A 22,492-nucleotide genomic window follows, 5' to 3' on the forward strand; every position below is an offset into this window, starting at 1 on the left:
AATAACTCTTGGTCAGTTCCAGGAACCTTAACTTCTGCACTGAAGGATTTCCAACAATAAACAGGGTGGAGCCAACACCTAGTCCGTTTATTCAGCACAATTAAGGGACTAAAACGAGAGTTGTCCCTCAAAATGAAGGCCGCTCGCAGAGGCCTGTTTCTGTAGATGGTTACAGTAACTCTGCAGTGGAACGATGCGCATGTCAGGTGCTCAGTAGCACGTTGAGAATAGAGGGCAGGGTAGCAATGAAAGGGTTATTGACCAAGGAGATGCTAGAAAGCCTGCTGATGGACAAAGCTGTCACGTGCTGGTGTTCAAATGTGTTTAACAAATGCACACTGGATATGCAAATAAACCGAAATGCCATTGAAACTGATGCAAAAACCTTCCCAGGACCTATTTTCGTCACTATTGATTCATTCTGAAACTATTTTCTTTTTAAATACACACGAAAGCAGGGACCGGGGGTTGCAGTAACTTTGCCGGGCATTCTCAGTTCATCAAATGACTGGAAAAGCATTTCTGTTTGTAAGGGAAGCCAGCAGGGATGTGGCAAGGGTCTATTTCCCCCCCCCAACCCCCCCCCGCGATACCCACCGCCCCCTTCTGCAACTTCTACCATTTTTATTGGCGCAAGTACAAAGTGCCAATGAGGAGGAGTGGAAGAATGGCTCTATTTTTAAAATTGCCCAAAACACTGAGAAAATGGGTTTTAACAGAGAGACAGCAAAAATGTGCTCTGGAAAGCATCTGTGATTACTATTGTTAAAATAAATGCATCCCTTTGCACCTTCAGTTCCTGCTTCTCAGACTATCCATCCCAGAGACGAAGGCATCAAAATGCACCATCTAAACAAGAGCACCCACAGCTGAGACAAACAACAATAACTGATGCCCAGCGTGTCCAGCGCATGCCTGTAAGAGCTGATGCAATGAATTTCACAAGGCTCTGGACAATGTTTACACTCCAGCTTTAAAAAAAATCTCCACACACCATCTTAGAACCATGTCCTCCAAAGAGGCTTTAAAAATCCCTTGTTCTCTCTCATATCCCTCCCTTTGCTTTCTCTTCTTAGCGAACAAACCCCCTGACCCTGCTCTAAAGTCTGTTGTCTTCCCATACTACACACTAGTATGTCTTTAAAAACAAAAACACCCCCTCCCTCCAATCCACTAGCTCCTGTGTCAGCTCGATACAGCAGATTTACAACCCCCATCCCACCCTTATAACATATTCCACAACTCTGATGGTGATGACTGAATTAAGGGAGAGTTGTTAAAGTCCCTTTACTCCCCTCCTATAGTACCCACCCCCCCACTCTCCCCTCCGGTGTGTCTACTGCTGCTTTGCTGGTACCCAGAAGTGGCAATCACCGGTAACTGCAGTGTTCTCTGGGTGATTGGAGGGGAAGAGACAGCAGAGAATGTAACTTGTGACCTTCTGTTTCAACAGATCGCCAAGTTCAGACAGAGTCTTTATTGACCTGATTGCCCAAATTTAGATCATAAACTCAAAAAAAAAAGCCACAGAGAGGAGGGGGAAGGGAGAGAAATGACAGATGCTGACAACTGCCCCCCTTGCCCTCTTAAAAAAAAGAACCTAAAAGTCGTTTGCCTTTGTGTGTACCCAAGAATCTCCCCATTTCAACACAGAGACAAACCTTTAAGTGGAATGTATAAAAAAAGTGTGTGTGCGTGCGTGCGCGTGTGTGTGGATAGCGCGTGTTTGTGGCAGGGAGGTGAGGAGAGATGGGGGATGGAACAGGCTACAAAGAAGAATCCAGTAAATTGACTTTTCCTATAATTTGATTAAATAGCGGGAGCTGGGACAGGGAATCGAATGAAGCACGTCTAATAGCCCTGAACCATCTGCCAGCCCCTGGCACCTGGCCAGTCTCCAGGCAGCTGTGCAGCACTGGAGGAGAGGAAGAAGGGGTGGGGGTGGGGAAAGGAGCTTTAACATATTTAATAAATCCTGAGCAAGAATTGAAAAACCATAAGAAATATCCTTGCCCAAGCAGGAAGCCGATGCAGGATTCCGAAGGTGCCCAACATTTGCACCCTACTGTTTTCCAGGCTGCTGGAACACCCCCCTGCCTCCTCCCATGCTGACATATGCACCCCTCCATTCCTGGCTCTGAACCCACCCCCCGCCCTCCAGCTCTATTTCAAGGGAGTCAAATTTCAGTCTGATTACTCATTAACACTTCGAGGTCCTCCACGCCCATGGCAATGCAATTCACTCATGCAGCCTTCTCTACTCTCTAGTATCAGTGCTCCCTGGACATGCGAAGCAGATCTAGTGTGTGTGGGGAGTGTGGAAACACGCACACACACTTGTGGTTTTTAAAAAAGCCTGGATACAACAGATGCATAAAATTCAAGACGCTCATTTTAAGAGGATGTTTCTAGGAAAGAAAAGCCCTGGGAATCTTTCGTTTTAGTGTTAAATAATAAGGAGGCTTTCAAATGGCTTTTTCTAAAGACATCTAAGATTATGTTACTTGGGGTTAAGGAAGAGGGAGATATTTGGGGGGGGAGGGGGGGTTTGCTGGAAATAGAGATGTTCCATCAGCTAAAGCTCTGTTGTCCTCCAGAGAGCAGGCAGACGGCTACTCAACTCATGTCACCCAACCCATCAGCTGCTCCCCCCCAAGCCAGCATCCTCAGCTTGCTGAAAGTCACTATGCGCAAAGATAAAGAGTCCTCTGGAAGCCTGCCTTCCAAATATGCAACGCAGCCGACGAGCCTCCAAAGTCCTCTGTGCACTCAGGAGGACCTGATAGAATCCACACTCTACACGCAGCCCCACAGGAAACAGTAAATCATACCCAGGTCTCTCCTCCCCGCCCAGCCTTTGCCTCTGTCAGCTAGAGTGTCAGACCTCTGGGACCTACAGGTGAGATCATTTCCTGTGTTTAAAATTGCTAGCACAGAGTAAAAGGAGGGAGCTTGTCAAGAAACCGCATTAAATTCACCAGCACTGGGATTCGTAGGGTGTTCCCCCGCCCCGTTATTCCTGTTTAAATGCATAAACCAGTGAGGGACTTCAGGCAACCCTTGCAGACTAATATTAAACAGAGCAGTGACCAGACTGTAAATTTATATGCTAAAATACTTGCCAGCCACCATACCTTTGACTGCAACAGAATCTTCAAACAACCTACTATTCTAGGAGCACTGAAGCCAATTTCCACAGGGCTCAGAGACAAAGTCAGACAACACAGAACTACTGCTGAGAGTTGTATGTATGTATGTGGTCTGAGATCTCTACTAGACAAGGGCACATGGATGGTTAAGAACTGTGACTTGGGTCAAAAAGCAAAAGGTAGGGACTGGCTAGCGTCTCTTGGAGGCAGAGCAAACGCTGGATCAACACACGGGTGTCTCAGCTCTGGTGCACAGTGCGGTGGGCAAAATCTTCTTTTGACCCAGATTACAAGTTTTTACTCCCTTTGTTGGGAAAATGCAGCAGTGGCGATGCCATCGATACACGGATCCAAAGGCCAGAAGGAACCATTGTGAGCACCTATTCAGATCTTCCACACAACAGAAGAATTTCACTTAGTAACTCCTCCATCTTTTAAACCAAGAAAGTGGCGAACAGATACGATTTGTCATAGGTCCTACAGAGTTTGGAGTATCTAAGAAGCAATTTTAAGGTGGTTTGTGAGAGGCGAAAGGCAGGTGCTGGAAGCAGAGGGAGATTTCTGGCACACAAGCAGGAGGATTTTAGTTGTACTTTTACCGAATGGATTTTGATGCAATTGAACCCTTCCAAGCAGCTGCCAGTCATATCACACTCAGCACGATTCAGTCAGGCCCTGATCCTTCTCCTGCTGAAGCAAATGGGAAAGCTCCTACTGGCTTCAATGGTAGCAGACTAAGTGCACAGGTTCTAGGCCTATTTTCAGGGCGATTCTTACATGTGTGGTAATTAGACACAGACTCTCTGCCTCGGGCCCCATTCCTTATTGTGCCATTCAAACTCTGCAACCAGCTGCCAGACACGGTCACATCCTCCCTGACTTATTACTCAAAGCAGCACAGGAAAGAATGCGGCTCCTCAGGCCCAAAGGAGAGCGTGGGTAGGGAACACACAGCAGCACAGAGAGAATACGAGCTGCAGCAGACTTTGCTGTTTTCCAAAGCCACTACTTCACGAAAGCAAAAAAACTCAGGAAGACCATGTGTTAATGCACCACAGCGTGACCGCAAGACACACCTGAGGTGCCATTCATGATCAGACCTGCTAGTCAGAGAGAGACCAGCCCACCTCCATCCCATCTCCCTTGCCATCAAAGGAGCAGGCAACATCCCCCGACTTCCATGCTTGCCACTAACTTTTCTAGTTCGCTCTTTAACTCACTGATGCTGTTTGCATCTCTTGCTGCCTTTGGCAGCACTTCTCCTGCTTCAGCCACCCTCAGCTATTTCAGCCACTGACCATTCCAAGTTTTCAAAGCAGTTACAGAATTAAGATTAAAGTACTTTATTTTAATAAGATGTTTATTAACCTATTTACTTTGCACAAGGTCCAGTGATAACACGGAGCAGGCTCTTTTGCTGCATGTTTGCAGACGACCTCAAACAAGAAAGCTTCTTTGATCAGCTGCCCATGAGGAGGGTAAAGCCTCACTGGCCACATACTTAATTCTATGTATAGGTGCAAATTTCTCTCTCCTGGAGAAACAGAGGGTTTTAGACCTCATGGAGGTCAAAAAACATGCAGGGGGGAGGGGAGGGGAGGGGAGGGAGGTCAGCGAAGAGACAGCAGACACTCCTTCACCCCTAGACCAGGGAAATAATTCGCTATGAAAAAGTGAATTTGCTTTAGCAGCCTGCACTGAAAGAGCACAGTGCGTGTGCACACACACGACTTCTAGCCATTTATGTTCCACTGGTCCCTTGCCACTGCAATTCAGGGGCTGCTGCCTTCACTAAGCATTACATAACCCTCCATCTTTCTTTCAGGGATGCAGAACAGAATGGTTGTGTTATTCCTAGTAAATTCCATCTTACTCTCCCTTGGCTGGGGTGGGAAGGAGAGGGTAGTTTTTCCTACAACAGTGGCATGCTGTGTACGGAGCCACATGCACATTCACCCCAGCTTGCCGCTGTGCTGGCTCAGAATTTATTATTTTTTAAAGGCGGAAGAGGGGGTTGCCATCCAATTTGACTCCATGACCAGAGAGCAACTCTGTGCCTGGCTCAGCAGTCAAGCAGAATGATCCCACGCAGTGAGACTACCATCTCTTTGGGCCTGACTCATGTCGGAGTGCAGGGTCTGCGTTTCAGCAGCAACGCGAGTTTTCCAAAGCAACTAGGAATTCTGGGTGCCATGTTAGAGACATAGTAAAGAGGCCCGGTTTTCAGGAAGTGTGGAGCACCCATCCTCTGGAAGCCAGGCCCCTTTCAAATTAGAGACCCCTTGGCCTCCACAATCACTAGTCCCTCCTTTGAAAACCGAAGCCAATAACTGTAACCAGCAGGGTTAAGTGGCCATCTGCTAAGGAGCAATGCTTTTCTCATATGCTACCTCCAGTGAACACTCTGGGAGCTAACCCAAATTCAGCTGCTCCGAGCTCCACCTGGACCTGAAGGGATAGCATGAACGCAGATTCAGTTTGAACAGGGCAACTTAAAATGCACAAAAGGGGATGCTTAATGCAGCTATGCTAGGGCACAGCCAGCAATAAGAAGCCCCTCAAGTGTCCTTCATTTTGGGGGCCAGCATTGGTTAGTCCCAAACTTGTCTCTATTCCAAACCAATTGTGTGTCCTGCTGGACTTTCACTGTAGGAAACCATTTACTTCAAAAATATAGAATCATGAAGCCGAGGTTTCAGAGGGTGCTTTACACTCAAGGAAGGAATCCCACAGCGCTTTTATGTTCCCTGACCACGTACGTCCACCCCATTTGTTTTGAGTCTTCGGGCCTGTGCAGTATGAGCAGAACTGACGGCATACTGCACACACTCAGAGAAGAGCACAAGTCGTCCACTCAAGAGAATTTCATCTCTACTTTCGCCTGAACTTTGCAATCCGTCCACATATCGGCAGTCAAGCAAAAGCTAGAGCATGGAATGCAGCTTCTCTTGTTGGTGCTTGTGGCTAATGCAAAGCTGCTCTGCTCCCATCTGTGTGAGACTCCTCCAGTCCACTTCAATTAACTCTCCTGGAGATTCCATTACTTCCAGCCATAAAGACACTGTTCAGTTTATTCCCCCATAACTGCCACAGAAGCATGGCTAACGTATTCCTACAGGTTGCTTGGCTTTCTTATAAAACAACACAGGCATTCCTGCACACCTGGACCGGCCCCAGCTGCTTGCCCATGTTACAACTGGCTTGGTTTCCCTTTTGGAATGAAATCCAGTCGTGTGGAATATCACATTTCATAGGGGCATTTGCGATATAACGTCAAATAGACAAGAGCCAAGAAATTCAGGGCTATAACCGATATGCTGTCCTTTTACTGTGCAGGTGGTGCTGGGAAGAAGGTGGCTCTGGCAGTAAATACCTAACAAGCTAGGGCTTCAGACTCGGGCCTTCTCCTTCTGTCTCCTCCCCTTCCCGCACTGCTACCCAGGTGGCACTACCAAGAGCTATTCTGCACATGAAGGGTTACAATCACTTCTCTCAGGTTACTAGGTTATGGCCCCATGCATCTGTACAAAGTTTGGTCTTACCAATGTCTCCCCATTTCTCTCACATGCTAAACTGTAGCCAGTAGAACTCTTCCCTACCCCACAAAAATACATGACACTTGGATACTTGGGTCATTGGTGACCAAATCTGTAGGGACAATAATTTACCACTGCAGTAGGGAATATAGTTAAAATGAGATTTAGAGGCTACTGATCCATCCTAAAACTGTTGGGGATGGGAAGGCTTAAATCAACTCGAAAGATCCAACCTGAAGATGTAACGGAGCTTAGATACTGCATTAATATAACTAGATGGAATATTCGGAGAGCAAATATCCATGCAGTGCTGCTTACCGACGAGGGCAGACCTGGAGGCACCTTCCGAACCTTTTTAGGCTGTCCATCTGGTATGGAAAAAATAAAATAAATAAGAACGGAGGATATGAAACCACTCTTGAAAGGGTAAGTTACAGGCTGGCTGCTGACATTATAGGGATATGAAGCCCCACTGGGTGTTGGAAGCTAGTCACAAAGTGTGGCTAAGTAAAGCCACCAATGATAGAAGACACAACATTAAGTGCACCACTTTGATTACAACTCCTCAGTAATGCTGTAAAACAGGAAACTGATTTGGAACATTGCAACATGCTATGTCTCAGGGCGGACTGCTCCTGTCTTCTGCTTGTTCTCTTTACAGCAGAGTTCTCCTGGGAGAAATGGACCTGAGACCATTAAAACAGCCCCTCTTTAGCCGCTGCCGTGACAACAGGGACTCACTTATCCCAGGATAAAAGGCCCTGCATAATCTCCTGATTTTTGGAAAGGGTGACAATAGGTTCATTAAAGAGGGTTTGGGAGAAGGGAAAAGAATCAAACCATGCAACGTTTGGCTCACCCTGCAACCTGAACACAAGTGAGCTTATTGGTCATTTGCTCCTTAAAAAGTAACCTGCTTAGCAAAGTGCACTGTAATAGGACGTCAAGCTCTAGGACTTTACCCACAGATGGAGGGCTACTGTACTGATTCACCCATGAAGACAGAAGAGGTGGGCCTCAGATCCAAATCAGGGGGATAAACAGTGTAGCGTCTTTAAAACAAGAGATGGGGTATCGCGGGAAGAGGCACTTTCAGGGGGAAAAACCCTAGAAGAAGCCAGCTCAAGTGGAAGCTCAGGCTAAGGGTTTATGGATTTTCTCGTTAGGAATTACGGCTAATCCTAGTTTGAGGTGAGAGTTTTAAACACTAAGTGCAACATGTTTGCTGTGCTGAGTGTAGGGTGAGGGACCGTGCCCATTCATACATATTCTAGCTTAGGAGAAGAATTCATAACACAGAACCACTCAATCCATTTAAATGGTGGATCTGAAAACCTGAAACAGTAAAATTCTTACGCAATTAATTAAGCTTTGAATATCAAAGCAGATACCCTCACCTGCACTGCCCTTTCTAAAAATAACTGGAAAAATGGCATGTAGTGTTACATCGCATCTGGCTCCATTTGCAGTGCAAAGACAAAAATAGCAGCAATAAAACAATTTCAGATGGAGTGAGGTGTGACCAGATAACATCAGCACTGGAGCATGAGAACCTGTCTACACTTGAAAGTTAAATTCACACTCTACCGTAATCCTTATTAAAGCACAATAGCTGTTCCTGAGTAACTCCATGTGTGGATACATTTACTCCAGAATAAGAGCACTCTGTTCCAGTTTAGCTTAAATCACGTTGGATTGAGTTTAAATAAGAACATGGCATTCTTATTCCAGAATAAGAGTCCACATCTGGAGTTACACAGGAACAACTCCCTGTGTAGACAAGACCTTGGAGGCCAAAAGCACAGCTTGGTACCTTCAAACTCCTCAGGTACATGACCATCTAATAATCAGGAGTTTGTGCTGCTTACCGTATTACTTACTTACGTTGTTACTATATTACTCCTGGCAGCCAATGTTCACTGAGGGTAGCTTTTATATAAAGGGCACTTGAGCAGAGAAAATAGTATTATAGGTTAGACGGCACTCTCACATGGCAGCCAAGATTTTCAGATGTGACTAGTGATTTTGAGAGCCCAACTGGAGACATCTTACAGGTCCTGATTTTCAATAAGTGTTGAGCACCTGCCCACTAGAAAACTGTGCCAGGGTGGGTAACCAAAATCACTAGACACTTTACAATTTTGGTGGGTATTTGCCAGCAGAGTGGAGGAAATCACACATCGCTAAGATGCTACAAAACCCTAATTTTTCAAATGTTTGCCAGATTCACATCTATGTAACCCTGCAGCATTAGTGCATGGATCTCCGAGAACATCGACCTAACTTCTATATCATGAATGGCATCAAGACAGTAGACTGTTTCCATGGCCACAGTTAATTTAAAGTGCAAATCAAGAGAGAAGGCATCTCAGTCTCATTATCTCACAATCAGCACTGCTACACCAGAGGGACATCCACTGTGACTTACCTATGTTGCTGTCAGCACCTCTCCTACGAGGGTTGTTTGGGTAAGAATAATACTGAGACCCTCCCTTCACCCCTGTGGGGGAAAGTGTGGTTGGACTTGCAATTCCCATTTCACTGGGCAGGAAACCAGTCTGCAAAGAAGAAGACACACAAACCCTTCCATGTAATTATGCTGTAAAACCACCACAGTCATTGAGACAGAACAGAATCTGCCTTGAGCACCTCAAACTAAAATCAAACCAATGGGCCATAAAAAAAGGCAAACACAAATAAGCCATCCAAACAAAAGAAACTCTAGTCACATTCACCAAAGATGCCTGAACTCCAAGCTCTAAATCTGCACCCAATTATTTGTGGGTGCAAAATTACAGGTGCAATTAACTGAGCACAAATGACAGAACCTAGATGTCTACCTAATTTGCAGTCAATTGACTGCATCCACAGCCGCTTGTGGGTGATGGTGCAGAATCGTATAAGAGAAAGGACAGGCTTGCAGTTTAAGGCATCACAGTGGGACTGCTAAGCAGATTCACCAGAATAGCAATAGTGACAGAGCTCACAGAGATGGGGTATCCATGTTACCAGTGTGTTGTCTAACTCGGCTCAGAACTGGCCCAGGAGACACCATGGTTAAAAAAAAAAAAGCTGCTCCTGCACTGAAAGAGAAATGTTCCTGGCAACAAAAGTGGCTGACAGCAGCAAAACTGGTGCTGCAGGTCCCCTGACAATAGCCACTGCAGAAGCCCGAAGTGGAAGATTCCCCAAGCAGCTTAGTACAGACAAGGCTACTGAATCGAAGGACAAGAGCAAGGATAGTCTTGTGATCAACAGCACTCAGAACTTGGGCTGGTACCTTGGGTCCACCCTCCATGAACTAAGGATAACAACCCTTCCTTTTATCTGCCTTGTCTATTTAGACTGTATGCTCTTCAGGGCAGAGACTGTCTCTGACGATCCATACATATAGCCCCCATCACAATAGGGCTCCGATCTCAGATGGGACCTCTGGGTGAATAATTATTATAGCCTTTCAGTATGCTATATATCAGGGGGATTAACATTAGGGAGGGAGAGGAATTATTTAAGTTTAGTACTAATGTAGGCACAAGGACAAATGGGTACAAACCGGATATTAGGAGGTTTAGACTTGAAGTTAGACGAAGGTTTCTAACCATTAGGGGAGTGAAGTTCTGGAACAGCCTTCCAAGGGAAGTAGTGGGGGCAAAAGACTTATCTGGCTTTAAGACTAAGCTTGATAAGTATATGGAAGGGATGATATGATGGGATAGTTTAATTTGGGCAATTGATCTTGGATTATCAGCAGATAAGTCTGCTCAGTGATCTGTGAGGGGATGTTGGATGGGATGGGATCTGAGTTACTGCAGAGAATTCTTTCCTGGGTGCTGGCTGGTGAGTCTTGCCCACATGCTCAGGGTTTAGCTGATCGCCATATTTGGGGTCGGGAAGGAATTTTCCTCCAGGGCGGATTGGCAGGGGCCCTGGAGGTTTTTCGCCTTCCTCTGCAGCGTGGGGCATGGGTCACTTGCTGGTGGATTCTCTGCAGCTTGAGGTCTTCAAACCACAATTTTGAGGACTTCAATAACTCAGTCATGGGTTAGGGGTTGTTATAAAAGTGGATGGGTAGGGTTCTGTGGCCTGCTTTGTGCAGGAGGTCAGACTAGATGATCATATTGGTCCCTTCTGACCTATGAGTCTATGAGACTCCTACCCTGCTCTGTTTCAGTTGTTTACTCTGCAGAGTAGTTAAGTCATTGGTAGCCTAAAGATTTAAAAGGCATTTAACCGGGAGTTATTTTACTTAGGAAATTCCATTAGAACCAAAAGTTCTTCCCCACCCCACCCTCCATCCCAATTTACAACCCAAAGCCACAATTTTCAGACATGACCCATGATTTTGGGTGCTTGATGGGGCACATGCATTAAAGAAGCCTGATTTTCAGCTAGCGCTGAGCGCCCATCCCGCTGGAACTCAGGCTCCTGTAAGGCATTTCAAGCAGAGCGTCTTCTGAAGACAACTGGGAGCTGAAGCAACAAAAATTCAGGCTAGAAAGAAAATGCAACTTTTAACAGTATGTGGATTTTAACAATTGGAACAACTGGCCTAGTGGATTCCCCATCATGTGAAGTCTCTACATCAAGATTGACTGACTCTCTCTCTCTCTCTAAAAACATGTTTCAACTCAAAACACAAGCCATGGGAGGGATGCAGGAATGATCGGGTGAGTTTTCCTGGCCTATGGTATGCAAGTGGTCAGAATAAGGCCAGAAGGGACCAAAGATAATTCTAATGAAGGCCCAAAGATTTGCTGATTACACCATCATTCCTGTGGTAGCAGATGATGAAAGTGAACTTCACTGCTCACTAAGGCCAAGGGGGATAAGACGGGAAAGGTTTGTGCTTTTAAAAATAGTATTTTGGTTTGGTTTGATGTAAGCAGAAAGTGTTTGCTGTGACTAATCTGCACCACAGATACCTATACTGCTTCAGCCTGTTTCTTGCCTCCCAGCTGATGAAAGGCCAATGGTTGCAAGCTCCCTCTCAATCCCCACAATCCACTTCACAAGCAGCTAGAGGTTTCACAGATTGTAAACAGAGTTTAGCAGGAATGATTTACGTTGGGGGCTTTTCAAAATAAAACGCCTGCCTTGAACAGGAGCTGTGTTGGCATAGGGTAATAACTGCCACTCAAGAATAATATCCGGCTCTTCCATATCACTTTTCATCTCTAAATCTACAAAAGGAGTTAGGTACTAATACCCCCATTAGATAGATGGGAAAACAGAAAAGAAGAGACAGACAGAAAGGGACTTGCCCAAGGTCACCCAGAAGGCCGGTGGCAGAGTCAGGAACAGAACCTAGGTGCGCCAGTGCCTTATCCATTGCACCATACTGCATCTCCAGGAGCGCTGCTGGTGGGGAGCTTTCACTAACAGCATTGGTGCAGTCTGAAGCGATGATTAACCCAAATGCCAGCCTACCCCACACTGCAGCCGAACAGTCTGTTGGGTTGGGTTTGTTTTTTCAAAATAACTCTCTCAGCCTCTCCCTCTCTGCTGTACATTAGTAAGGAAATTCAACTCCCTCCTCTTTTTCCCTTGTTAAAGAAAGAGAAAAATCCTCTGCTGTTTAGACAAACTGACCTTGGAAGCTGTGCAGAACAGCGCAAACCCAGCATTCCCTGCACACAGTACGAGTTTCACACGCCAAAGTGCCTTTGCATGTTCAAGAGAGGGAAGACCATGCGTAGCACTCAGCAGGGAGTGTATTCAGCGGGTTGTTTGATTTAGCTTAGGAGAAAAGGTTTACCATATTTATTTGGAATTTTAGGGAGAATGGAAGAGAGCCTAGAAATAATAAAAGATTATTCCCTGTGCATCTTCTGAGGCTGCTAAATTGCAATAAAGGAGGATTTCAAGCTTTTCTGAAACCGGGGAAAATGTTCATAGCTGGCTATTGAAAAACAGACTGCTCTGAAATCAGTCTCCTCAGAAAGGGGGCTTGGGGGAAGATCATGTATTCACAGCCGGTAAAAAAATTCTTGCAATCTGTTCCACTGGTCATATTACCTTTGTGTGAAAAGGCTACACACCACGAAGCCAAGGAAAGTGAAAACCTAAGCATCCCAGAGGAGATTACAAAGGGCTAGCACCGCTAGTTGTTACTGATTTGCTCCTTAAACAGGTAGTTCAACTGTTTTGGTAAAATAGTGCCCCGGTTTCTAGGTAGCTTCTGAGGGAATTAGTGATTCTCCTTCCTTGCCCCTCCCCCACCTAATCCCCTTCCCTGTACTGTTGCTGGGTAGTTAAGGGTTAAATGAAAGAGCAGCTTGGAGACCCCCTCCCCCCATCTGGAGCATGCAGAGCTGGGTGGTTTAGAGAGGAATGTGCTCCTCTCTGAAGCTCCCTGTCCAGTCCCTCCAAGGACTGAGCCTACACAATACATCTGCTGTGCAACAATTCTCAGAAGCTTTAGAAGAGGCGCTAGCGGGCCGCCAGGCAGGTTAGAAACTCAGCACAAACCAAATCAACAGTAACAACTGTTCCCAGACCAGCCGCTTGGCTCCTTGATGTTGAATTACAACAGAATTTTGGTGTCTATCCTCTATCAACCAGACCAGAGAGTTTCAGCAAATGGTCTCCTGTGGACTGCTATCTGATCTGAACTCACCCTCCTCCTCGACACTTCCAGGCTAGAGAGAGGCCTCCTCTAGATTGCAACACCATCCCTCCCACCCCCTTTCTGTTACCCTATATCCCCCCACACATTTTTCTCATTGGCCCCCCAATAAAACCTCAACAAAATCATAATATTAAAAAGCAAGGCCTGGCATCTGTCCCATTTTTATTTTAGCAGCTTCAGTGGCAAATTAAATCCACTCTGGCACAGCCAAACAGCACAGCTGTTTCAGCAAAGGAAACATCCTCAGTTCAGAGAAGAGGAAATTATGAAAAATGTGTGTAAAATTAAAACACTGGTTTTATAAAAGAAGTTGCCCAGCCAACAGCCACTCAAGTGAATGCAATGGTCAGACTGTTTACACTATAAAGCACTAGAGTGGTGACTCAGTGTTCACAAGGAGCAGAATTAGTAATGTAGGTCTGAGCTGGGGGACTCACTTCTTCCCCAAAGGGTTAACTTAGGGGGCTGGCAGCAAGATGCTGGATAACTTGACTATTACTCAACTTAGCTCCAGCTAGAGGGCCTCCCCCTATACAGAAGAACGTCAACAGGTCACCCCTAAACTAGCACATGCTACGGCCCCGATCCCTCTGTAAGATCCACATGTGAGCCAAGCACAGCCCCACTGAAATTCCTGGTGCAGGGATCTACCTGTATGAACTGCAACAGGATTGGGGCCCATATTTCAGCTGGTTAGACAGATGCATGCTAGCTTTGTTTTCAAGCTAGCAGGCTAAAAATAGATCATAGGTGTTGCAGCATGGGCTAGTCCCCTGCACACTAGCCCCCCAGCTCCTGGGTCTGGACTTGGGTGGCCTATACCATCACCCTGCTATTTTTAGCACAGTAGCTCAAACAGAGCTAGCACTTGTCAGTTGACACACAGTCGTAGCACAGACATACTTCAAACACCTTCCATTTGTACATTGAGCAATGCGACTCCCATCTGTCATGTGTGGTTCATTCTCTCCCTCCCAGGGAAAAACTGAGCATGCAGAAAGGGGCTTTAAAGCAGGTCTTCTCCCCGCCCCCCATTATGCGAGCAAGTTCCCCTTTCTCTTGCAAGTTAGCAAATTATGTTGCTCTAATTTTTAGGCATTTAAAAAAACATGAGTTTCACAATGGGACTTACTGAGCCAACCCTGGGTAAAAGGAAGACAGGAATGTAACAGGAAAACAGAGAGGAGCACTCAGAATTTAAGTAGAGATTTCCCAAGAGTCCTAAGAGATCTGCATACCAAACCCCACGTTACTTTTAATGGGAACTGGGTGTATAAACTCTTCGGCAGCTTCAGGGCTTTTCCACACAGCGTTACCCCACTTTAAAGGTGTTACTTTAAATCATTTTAGTTAAACCAGCATAAAGGCTGTGGGGGCATTTAAAGCAACAAAGAGGCTTTATATCAATTTAACTTAAGTCTGTTAGAAGCAAGTTTAAGCTAAATTGAAATAAGCCACAAACTAAAATAAGTCTACATAGGGTTTTGTATCAGTTTAACCAAACAGGTTTAAGAACTGATGCAGGTGTAATTTGTGTGTACAGACAGGGCCTTAAATTCTCTCAACACTTCTGATTAAACCTCACACACAAAACTGAAACCAGAGCCGCCGGCTGAGATTTGAAAAGCAGTCTCACATTTAATTTTTATGGACGATGACTATCTAAAACCCCCAACTGACTTTGAAAAACTCAATCCTTATTCTTAAACGCTTTTCCCCCAAATTCATTCAGTTTTTAAAAAAAATTAAAGCATTTGTATTGACGATGATTATTACCTGATTTAGTCCTGGCATCCCTGTGTCTCTGCTGAACGTTGAATAGGGAGGTCTTTCACCGCTCTTCCCTAAAGGTGAAGGAAAACAAACAGCATTTTGTATAAATGTACAGAAAGGGATGAACACACCCACAAAGCTGCACACACTCACTCTAGCTCACGCAGCCTTTGCTATTTGGGCACAAATCCCATCTTTAAATTTTGGCTTCTCTGGCCCTTCATCTGGATGTCAACTGAAGCAGATAATAGTTTGCTGCAAAAACAGGAGATCTTTTACCTTCAAGAACAGCAGGGCTCAGTTGCTCCTTTTAAAAAAAAAAAAAAATGCAATGATGCAGGAACCGCTGGTGGCCATGGAAACTGACAGTTTCAGAATAGACAGAAAAAAACAAAACAAAACAAAAGCCCTCCAGACAAACTAAAAAAGCTATCCAAATTTGGTAGAACCAGGGAGAATAAACCAAAAGCTAAGCATGGCTGACCAACAGAATCTGCATGTATTTTTCCAAACAGCAAAAATCTTTTTGGTACACTATCAGTGCAAGAATTTAATGCTGAATTCAAACTCATTTGGGGGGGGAGGGGAGGGGGAAAGAGTGAAAGAGAGAGACAGAAATAATTTTTTCCCCTTGGATATTAAACCTCCAGAAATTGGGATGGTTTTTCAGTGGCAAGTATTTATCTGAGAATTCTGACCTCCCATTCAAACCTGAGGAACTCAGGCGTTCACAGCTTCCATGCCTTGGGAGGACCTTTCCTATCACTGAAGGAGCCTGTTTGAAATGAAAAGCCTCTCTTTCTAGCGGATGATCATCGAGGGGATATGCCCTGGTAAAAAGGTTAAATCCACCCTTCCTCCACCACTGAGTGAACCCTGGCAACCTGTGTCGGGGGGGAGCAATTAAAAATACAGCTGGCTGGGAAACGAGGTGTTGTTTCTCCCCCTCCCTGCAGAAAATTATGTGTTTTCGGTGAAAAATTGAAGACAGAAATATTTCAGTTCTAAAATGCTGCTGTAGCACTGCATGGGCTGGGCTCACTGGTCAGGTCACCGCTCTCCCAGGATATCTGTGTCCCTCTTGTCCAGGAGTCGTCATGCATCGTGGCAGTTTTATGACCATAATGCTGACCAGAGAGCTTGGCCCATAGAGAATGGGAGCATGAGGCATCTGAAATGTAACTTCCACCAGGCAATAAGACTAATTGTGAGGCTCCAACCACACAGAGCTCCAGCCATGGGCCGTCAGAAGGAACTGGGGTGGGGGGTTGGGGTAGCATAACATCCAACAGCCAGGGGAGGGGCCACAAGGCATGAGCGCCGCCCCTCTGTGGGTACTGCTAGGCAAAAAAGTCTCTAGCTCCCGTGCACTGGGCACGCACTGATCTAAGTGGAATGTGTGTCTACGTCGACGCAAAGAAAAACTTCTGCGTTTTCATGTGTTTGTTTTTTAAACAAACAGCTGACGTTTTCCATGGAAAACTGATTTTTCCCTTTAATTGAAAATCAGCTCTCTCAGTTTTCAGCCAGCCATAACTACAGCGTGTTACGAGTGCCCCTAGGGAACGGGGGAGAGTGAGTGTCCCGCAAACCCAAACACGCTCATCAGCACTGGATCCCCTGGGTTTACACGACTCAAGTGACAGCATCAGCAGGGAGTTGCTGAACACATTAAATTCTATATGTAGTCGTCATTCAGCCAGATTTCCCCTTTCCACTAAGGAGAGAACTCTCTTTGGCAAAACCCCAACATTTCTGCTTACCAAGACATGCCCAATCTAGTCAGCAAATAGAAAAGCTCTCTTAGGACGCAGGCTGACACATGCGAAGTGGCGTAACTGGCTACACTATAGCCTGGTGGGAAGTTAACATGATTAAAGACGCATCCTTTCCCCAGTTAACAGAGGATCTCTCTGTTGGGAGCAAACAGGGTGAGGAAGAGAACTCTTCCAATCCGTTCTCTCTCTTAAGGTGGGTAGAGGCCAATGTGTGTGTTCGGATGCTTCTCAAGACAGGTAGGTGGTGAGGACCAAGGAGGATGGTATTTGGTTTTGAAAAGCCAGAAGGGGGCTTATACGGCAGTCTCATTTTATCTGGAACTCCACAGGTGCTAATGGTTTGCTCCCACCTCCGACAGCATCAGACTGACTGCATGAACCTTGAACCCACCCACCTGCAGAAAAGGGCTGGGGGGCTAGGAACAGCACCGCACACCTAGCAAGAGAGACTCACATCACTTCCAGCAGAGTCAGCATTCAACTTGGTCCCTAGGTTCTTCTCTGCAGGCCCTCACCCCTGCCCCGTGATGGCATGTTGTCACTTCTTCCAAAACCAGCATCCAGGTGTACTCAATGCACCTCACTTACAGTTAAGGATAGTAAAATACTCCAGCCCATGTTACTATTTTGTTCCACAGGCTTAAATATTAAGTAAACAAAAGGTCAAAATGTCACAGGGTGGATCTCTTAAATGACCTAATATTTAAAAGAGCTTAAGAGCTATATTTGCTACAGACGCTGAAACTTTACAGAAATAACTCAACAGGTTGTGTCAGGCAGATCATGCTTAGTCCTAAATCAGAGGGAAACCAGGGTAATTCCAGGACGCTTTTTCTGGTAAGCAACTGACAACCTTCCCTCGCTGCAAATATATCGCTGTTTTCATGTATCGCTTTGTTGGTTAAGAGACTTTTAAAGCAAGTATCAGGTGGCGCTACAATCTTAAGGGAACAAACAGCACTAAAAGCAAGTGTGCTAATGCACACAAGGCAAAATGAAATTATTGCGCACCAGATTAAAACTGCAATCTCTTTTGCAAACAATGTTACATTTCTGACACTCTCCAAGGCTTCAGAACATGCACATGCATGTACATTCAAACACTAGGGCTGAAATTTCCACACTTAAATCTTACACTAGGAATCTCTCGCTCCTGTCCAGCAGATATCTCAGAGTATGGCTAGGTATTAGCAACCTATTCTACGCCATCAACAGTGAGGGATTTGGCAGGACAAAGGTGCACTGAAAAACAGGCAGCTTCACCACAGGCTTTCGTGGATTCAAGTGACTCTCACTGTTTGAAAGCAACTTCAGTGGTTGAAAACGCTTCCGTTTTCAGTGAGACAGAAAAATAAAGCAACAGCACTCGGGAAGCACAAGAGATTGTAGAGTCTAATGCCGTCAGCAAATTAAGGCAATAAATCTGACTCACCGGGGGGGGGGGGGGGAGGGGGTATTAGTATGTTGACAAAGTCTTCCTGATTTTAACAATATCTAGAGTTTTGAAATTCACCCACTGTTCTACTGATGAGTTGTACAGAAAAAGCCAACATTTCCATGGGGACCACAGAAACAATGTATTGTTTCTGCTCTCTGCAATCAGTCCTCATTCCCCTTCCCGGACCATGCCGAGCGCTCACAAAAAACCCACCTCAACAAAAACGAAGACTAAAGCGTGTTTCAGTGGGGTACAGTTTATACCCTCAATCCCTACTCCCACCTCCTCCCAAAAAATTACATTTGGTTACAAAAATTCGACAGATAGTCCCCAGTGTTAAGAATCTTTGAAAAATATAGAAGACGCTGGAAACAGATCCGCTAAATATTTCATTTGGAATTTTGCACATTTTTGCAAATTTTAGGAGGCAAAATTGAAATTGGGTAGGCAATGTAAATTGGGTGGGGTTGCACTGAGAAAAGAAGGATCAGTTGGAAGCGGGAACTGGATGCCTTAAATATTTCCAGCCATCTTAACTTCAGGGGGGAGGGTGTTTGAAGTGGCAGAATTTTTTAAAATGGTGCAATTCTTCTGGGAGCGAGTCCCCTGAAGCTCAGCTGCCACAGTCACTCTCTCTCTTCAAAAAGAGGCTTTACATTTCTGGTTTTTTGAAGGAAGGCCAAAAGTTTGAATCAGGCTGGTGCATAAGGCCCACAGGAGAGGAGCCCTGCTCTGACAGATTATACGGGACCTCTACTTCGGTAGACTTTGACAGGTCTATGGAGTGAGCATGCACGCGTAGAGGAAGAAAGCAGTAGGGGGACAACACTCATGTGGTAGTAGGTAATGGAGGGAGAATTGGGAGACTTTTAGCCACATGGACAGATTTAAGTGCTTAAACGTTTTATACCAGGGAGTGTCAAGTGTTTAAATTTCTTAGCATGGTGAAGGCTTGTCATTTCCCCATTCTTTATTTCTCCTCCAGCTCCCTGCACTCCCCTTCCACATTTCTCGAGCTCCTGCATACACACGTGCACACATGCACATGCTCACACAAGTTTGCCAGAGGGGTCTGCAGTACATTATTTTCACCTGTTTATAATAAGCAATTTCTCAATCGATTTCCTTCCCCCAAACTTGACACACCCTTGCCCGAAGGACTATGTACATGCCTACTCTGAAATTAAAACATAACACGGTGTGCATCAGCACTCAGGTAACTTTGGCTTTTCTAAGATACCCACCAGACAGATTTCCATTCTCTGCTTGCAAACAGCTAAGCAGATTCTCTCTTTAAAAAACGCAACATTTGAATTCACTTCTGGACAAGGACCGAGAAGAGGAAGCTTCATCCCAGACGGTCATTTATCCCTACAATCAGCAAACCCTGAAAATAAGGGCCTACACTGGAAGTACCTTTGCAGGCATGTCACTAAGCAGGATGCCGAGCCATATTGTGCAGCAACTTTCACACATACACACACCCCCCGGACACACACAGTGTCTCATATACAACAATGCAAGCAGGATGGCCAGTTTAAACAAACATGCCATTGCAGTGTTTCTGCCCCTGGACAAGCACAACTCAAGTGCATAGGAACAAGTCAAGTAAAGGCTATTTGCGTTTTCTGTGGACTTGCAGATGAGCCTCCCCAGCAAAGTGCAGATGCTCACAACCAGGGAATATCCTGCACTTCTGCCAGGCCCCTGGGAATTCACACACGGATGCCCTCAAATCATCCAGCCCCAGAAGCAAGCGGTACAGCCTCTATCACTCCCTACAGTCCCATGAGTACTCCCCCTTCCCCATCAAAATGGGCACAGCAACCCACGACATAGAGCGCTGACACAGCAAGATTGAAGGAATTAAAATATATATATCTGTTCTGACTTCAGTCATTCTATTAGAATTATTTCCTGCAGGGAGGGGAGGGGAGGCAAAGCACAGCAGAGGGAGTGATTTAAAAATAAAAAAAGTTAAAAAATGGGAGTCATCACATCCCCACGTCCATAGGCAGATTAAAACCATTGTCCAGGAAGAACGCAATTCACAATAGCTCACAATGCACACCCGATTAGAAACACTTCTCTGAAAAGAAGCTAATTACTAGAAATAATTACTAGAAAGAAATCTGTTCTGGCTTATCAGTTTCCCTGCTGTTTAAACAATTTCCCCCACTCCTCCTTTCACTGAGGGTGAATGGTGAACAGAGCAACTGATTTCAAAGATTGCTTTTAGAAGAGCTCCCCCCGGATCAGCAGGTTCAAGAACAAGAAGGGCCCTACCAGTCCAGGATTCACACCCCACCTCTGCCCCACAAGGGTCTGTAAATGGCAAAGAGAGGAGACTAGGCTATGATTCCTTTTAAAGGACTGAAGGCCTCAATATTGGTCTTGTGCCATTTGTTTGCTTCTTTGAGATGGCCCAAAAGGGGGTCTCGTCCCAAATTTCCTCCCCATTAGAAATTCAGGCCTGGCCATCCATGTCGGTACTTCTCCAAGGCAGATACCAGAAGAGACAGGAGGCCGGAAACTCAGAAATGTGTGGAAGGGGCGAGGTAATTTTTGTTCAGCCAGTTTAACACACACACTGCTCCTTTCAATGATTGTGAGAGCGCTCACCTGTGCGTGCTTTTGAGTGCTCAAAAATCCCTCTAGAAAACCAGGGAAGACCAGACATATCAGGAATGTTCAATCTGAAATGCTGCATCAGTCAAATGACATGCCAATCCCTCCTCTGGAGCTATTATTTACTTGTGTTATAACACCTAAAGGCCTCACAAAGCACGGTCCCTATCTGTGTTAGGTGCTATCCGTACACAGAGCGAGAGTCCCTACCCCAGAGAGCTTACGTTCTTAAGTAGACAAGACAGACAGCTCAAGCGTGGGAGAGGGAACAGAGACACGCACAGACAGGGAAGAGATTTGCCTGAGATCACACAGCAGGTCAGTGACAGAGTTGGGAACAGAACCCCAGCCTCCTGATTCTCAGTTCAGTGCCCCACATCCACTCTAGACCACCAGTGCTAAACCAGAACATGTTCTATTAGCATGCAGAAAATTCTTCCCATTAGCCCAATAGGATTAAAGACTTTAGACTCAGACTTTAAAGGTCAGAGGGGATCATCTAGTCTGACCTCCTGCACATCGTGGGCCACTGAACCTCATCTCCCCCGTAACAGACCCCTAACCTCTGGCTGAATTACTAAAGTCCTCAAATCTTAAAGACTTCAAGACACAGAGAATCCACCACTTACTCTAGTTCAAACCAGCAAGTGACCCGGTTGGAACGCTGCAGAGGAAGCTCCACTGAGCTGTTACAGATGAAAATCTTTTACATCTTAGAAAGCAACACCCAGTGCTGGCAACTGCAAAGCTCACAAGTTTAGTACAAATCTTTACTGCTCTTCTCACGGTCAGTTTACAGAATGCGCTCTCTCCCTCCTTCCCTTTTTGGAGAATGATTATTAATTGTGTGTGTTCCAGCAGCACCTAGAGGGGCAAGCCAAGGTCAGATGCTGCACGTGCCCATCGCAAGACAGTCATCTAAATAGACAATGGGCGGAAGGGGGGACAGGCAGAGAGAGGGGAAAGTCATATGGCAGAACTGGGACTAGAACCCAGATCCTCCTCACCCCCAAATCAATCAGGCCATGCTGCCCCTCAATGACAAAAATGACAATCGATCTGGGTGGCAAGGGTGGCGACAGGGAGTCTGGTAACACTGGGGATAGATGCTAGAGAGGCTCATCACCACTTTACCTTAGTAACAGGCGAAAAGTTACAGAACAAAGGTCCAAAGTTCTAAACTTCTCCTCAGATGAGGAAGCCACCAAGGCAACCGTTGCCACAACTCACGATGGCACAGAGGAGGTGTGTTGCTTCTACCATGTGCTCTTAAGTAGTGTTAAATATTGGTGTAAAACGTGAGAGATTTAATACCTGAAAGGTTTGCGCGATGAGACTTCTTACCAGTGGGTCTGGAGTGTAGTAAGCACTTGAGGCACAAGTAACAGGTCAGTGGCATTTTTAGGTGCCTTTTCCCTGATCATCCAGAAGTAGTCCAGGTCCCAAGAGTTGCTGTGTTGAAGTCTCCACAAAGTCAGAAAACACCTTGCATAAAACGTAAAGCTGGTGTTGGCATCGTCCTCTGTGCCACCGTGAATTGTGACAACAGTTGCCTTGGTGGC

At 45.7% G+C, this 22,492-nt stretch overlaps 1 protein-coding gene across 13 annotated transcripts in view; it reads right to left on the minus strand.

Moving 5' to 3' along the window:
• The window catches only part of TCF3 (transcription factor 3), a 114,000-nt gene that overhangs the window by 22,730 nt on the left and 68,778 nt on the right, over positions 1-22,492 (minus strand). For 12 of the 13 annotated variants that reach the window (XM_032798988.2, XM_032798987.2, XM_032798989.2 and 9 more), the window contains 3 exons: positions 15,090-15,157; positions 9,114-9,243; positions 7,004-7,053 (listed from right to left, as the gene is read on the minus strand). In XM_032798988.2, coding sequence (XP_032654879.1) covers positions 7,004-7,053; positions 9,114-9,243; positions 15,090-15,157 — 248 coding nt within the window. The remainder of the gene's footprint in view (positions 1-7,003; positions 7,054-9,113; positions 9,244-15,089; positions 15,158-22,492) is intronic. The other variant, XM_032798994.2, reaches the window with a different exon arrangement.

This window comes from Chelonoidis abingdonii, chromosome 11 (assembly GCF_003597395.2).
Source record: "Chelonoidis abingdonii isolate Lonesome George chromosome 11, CheloAbing_2.0, whole genome shotgun sequence".
Lineage (NCBI taxonomy): Eukaryota > Metazoa > Chordata > Testudines > Testudinidae > Chelonoidis > Chelonoidis abingdonii.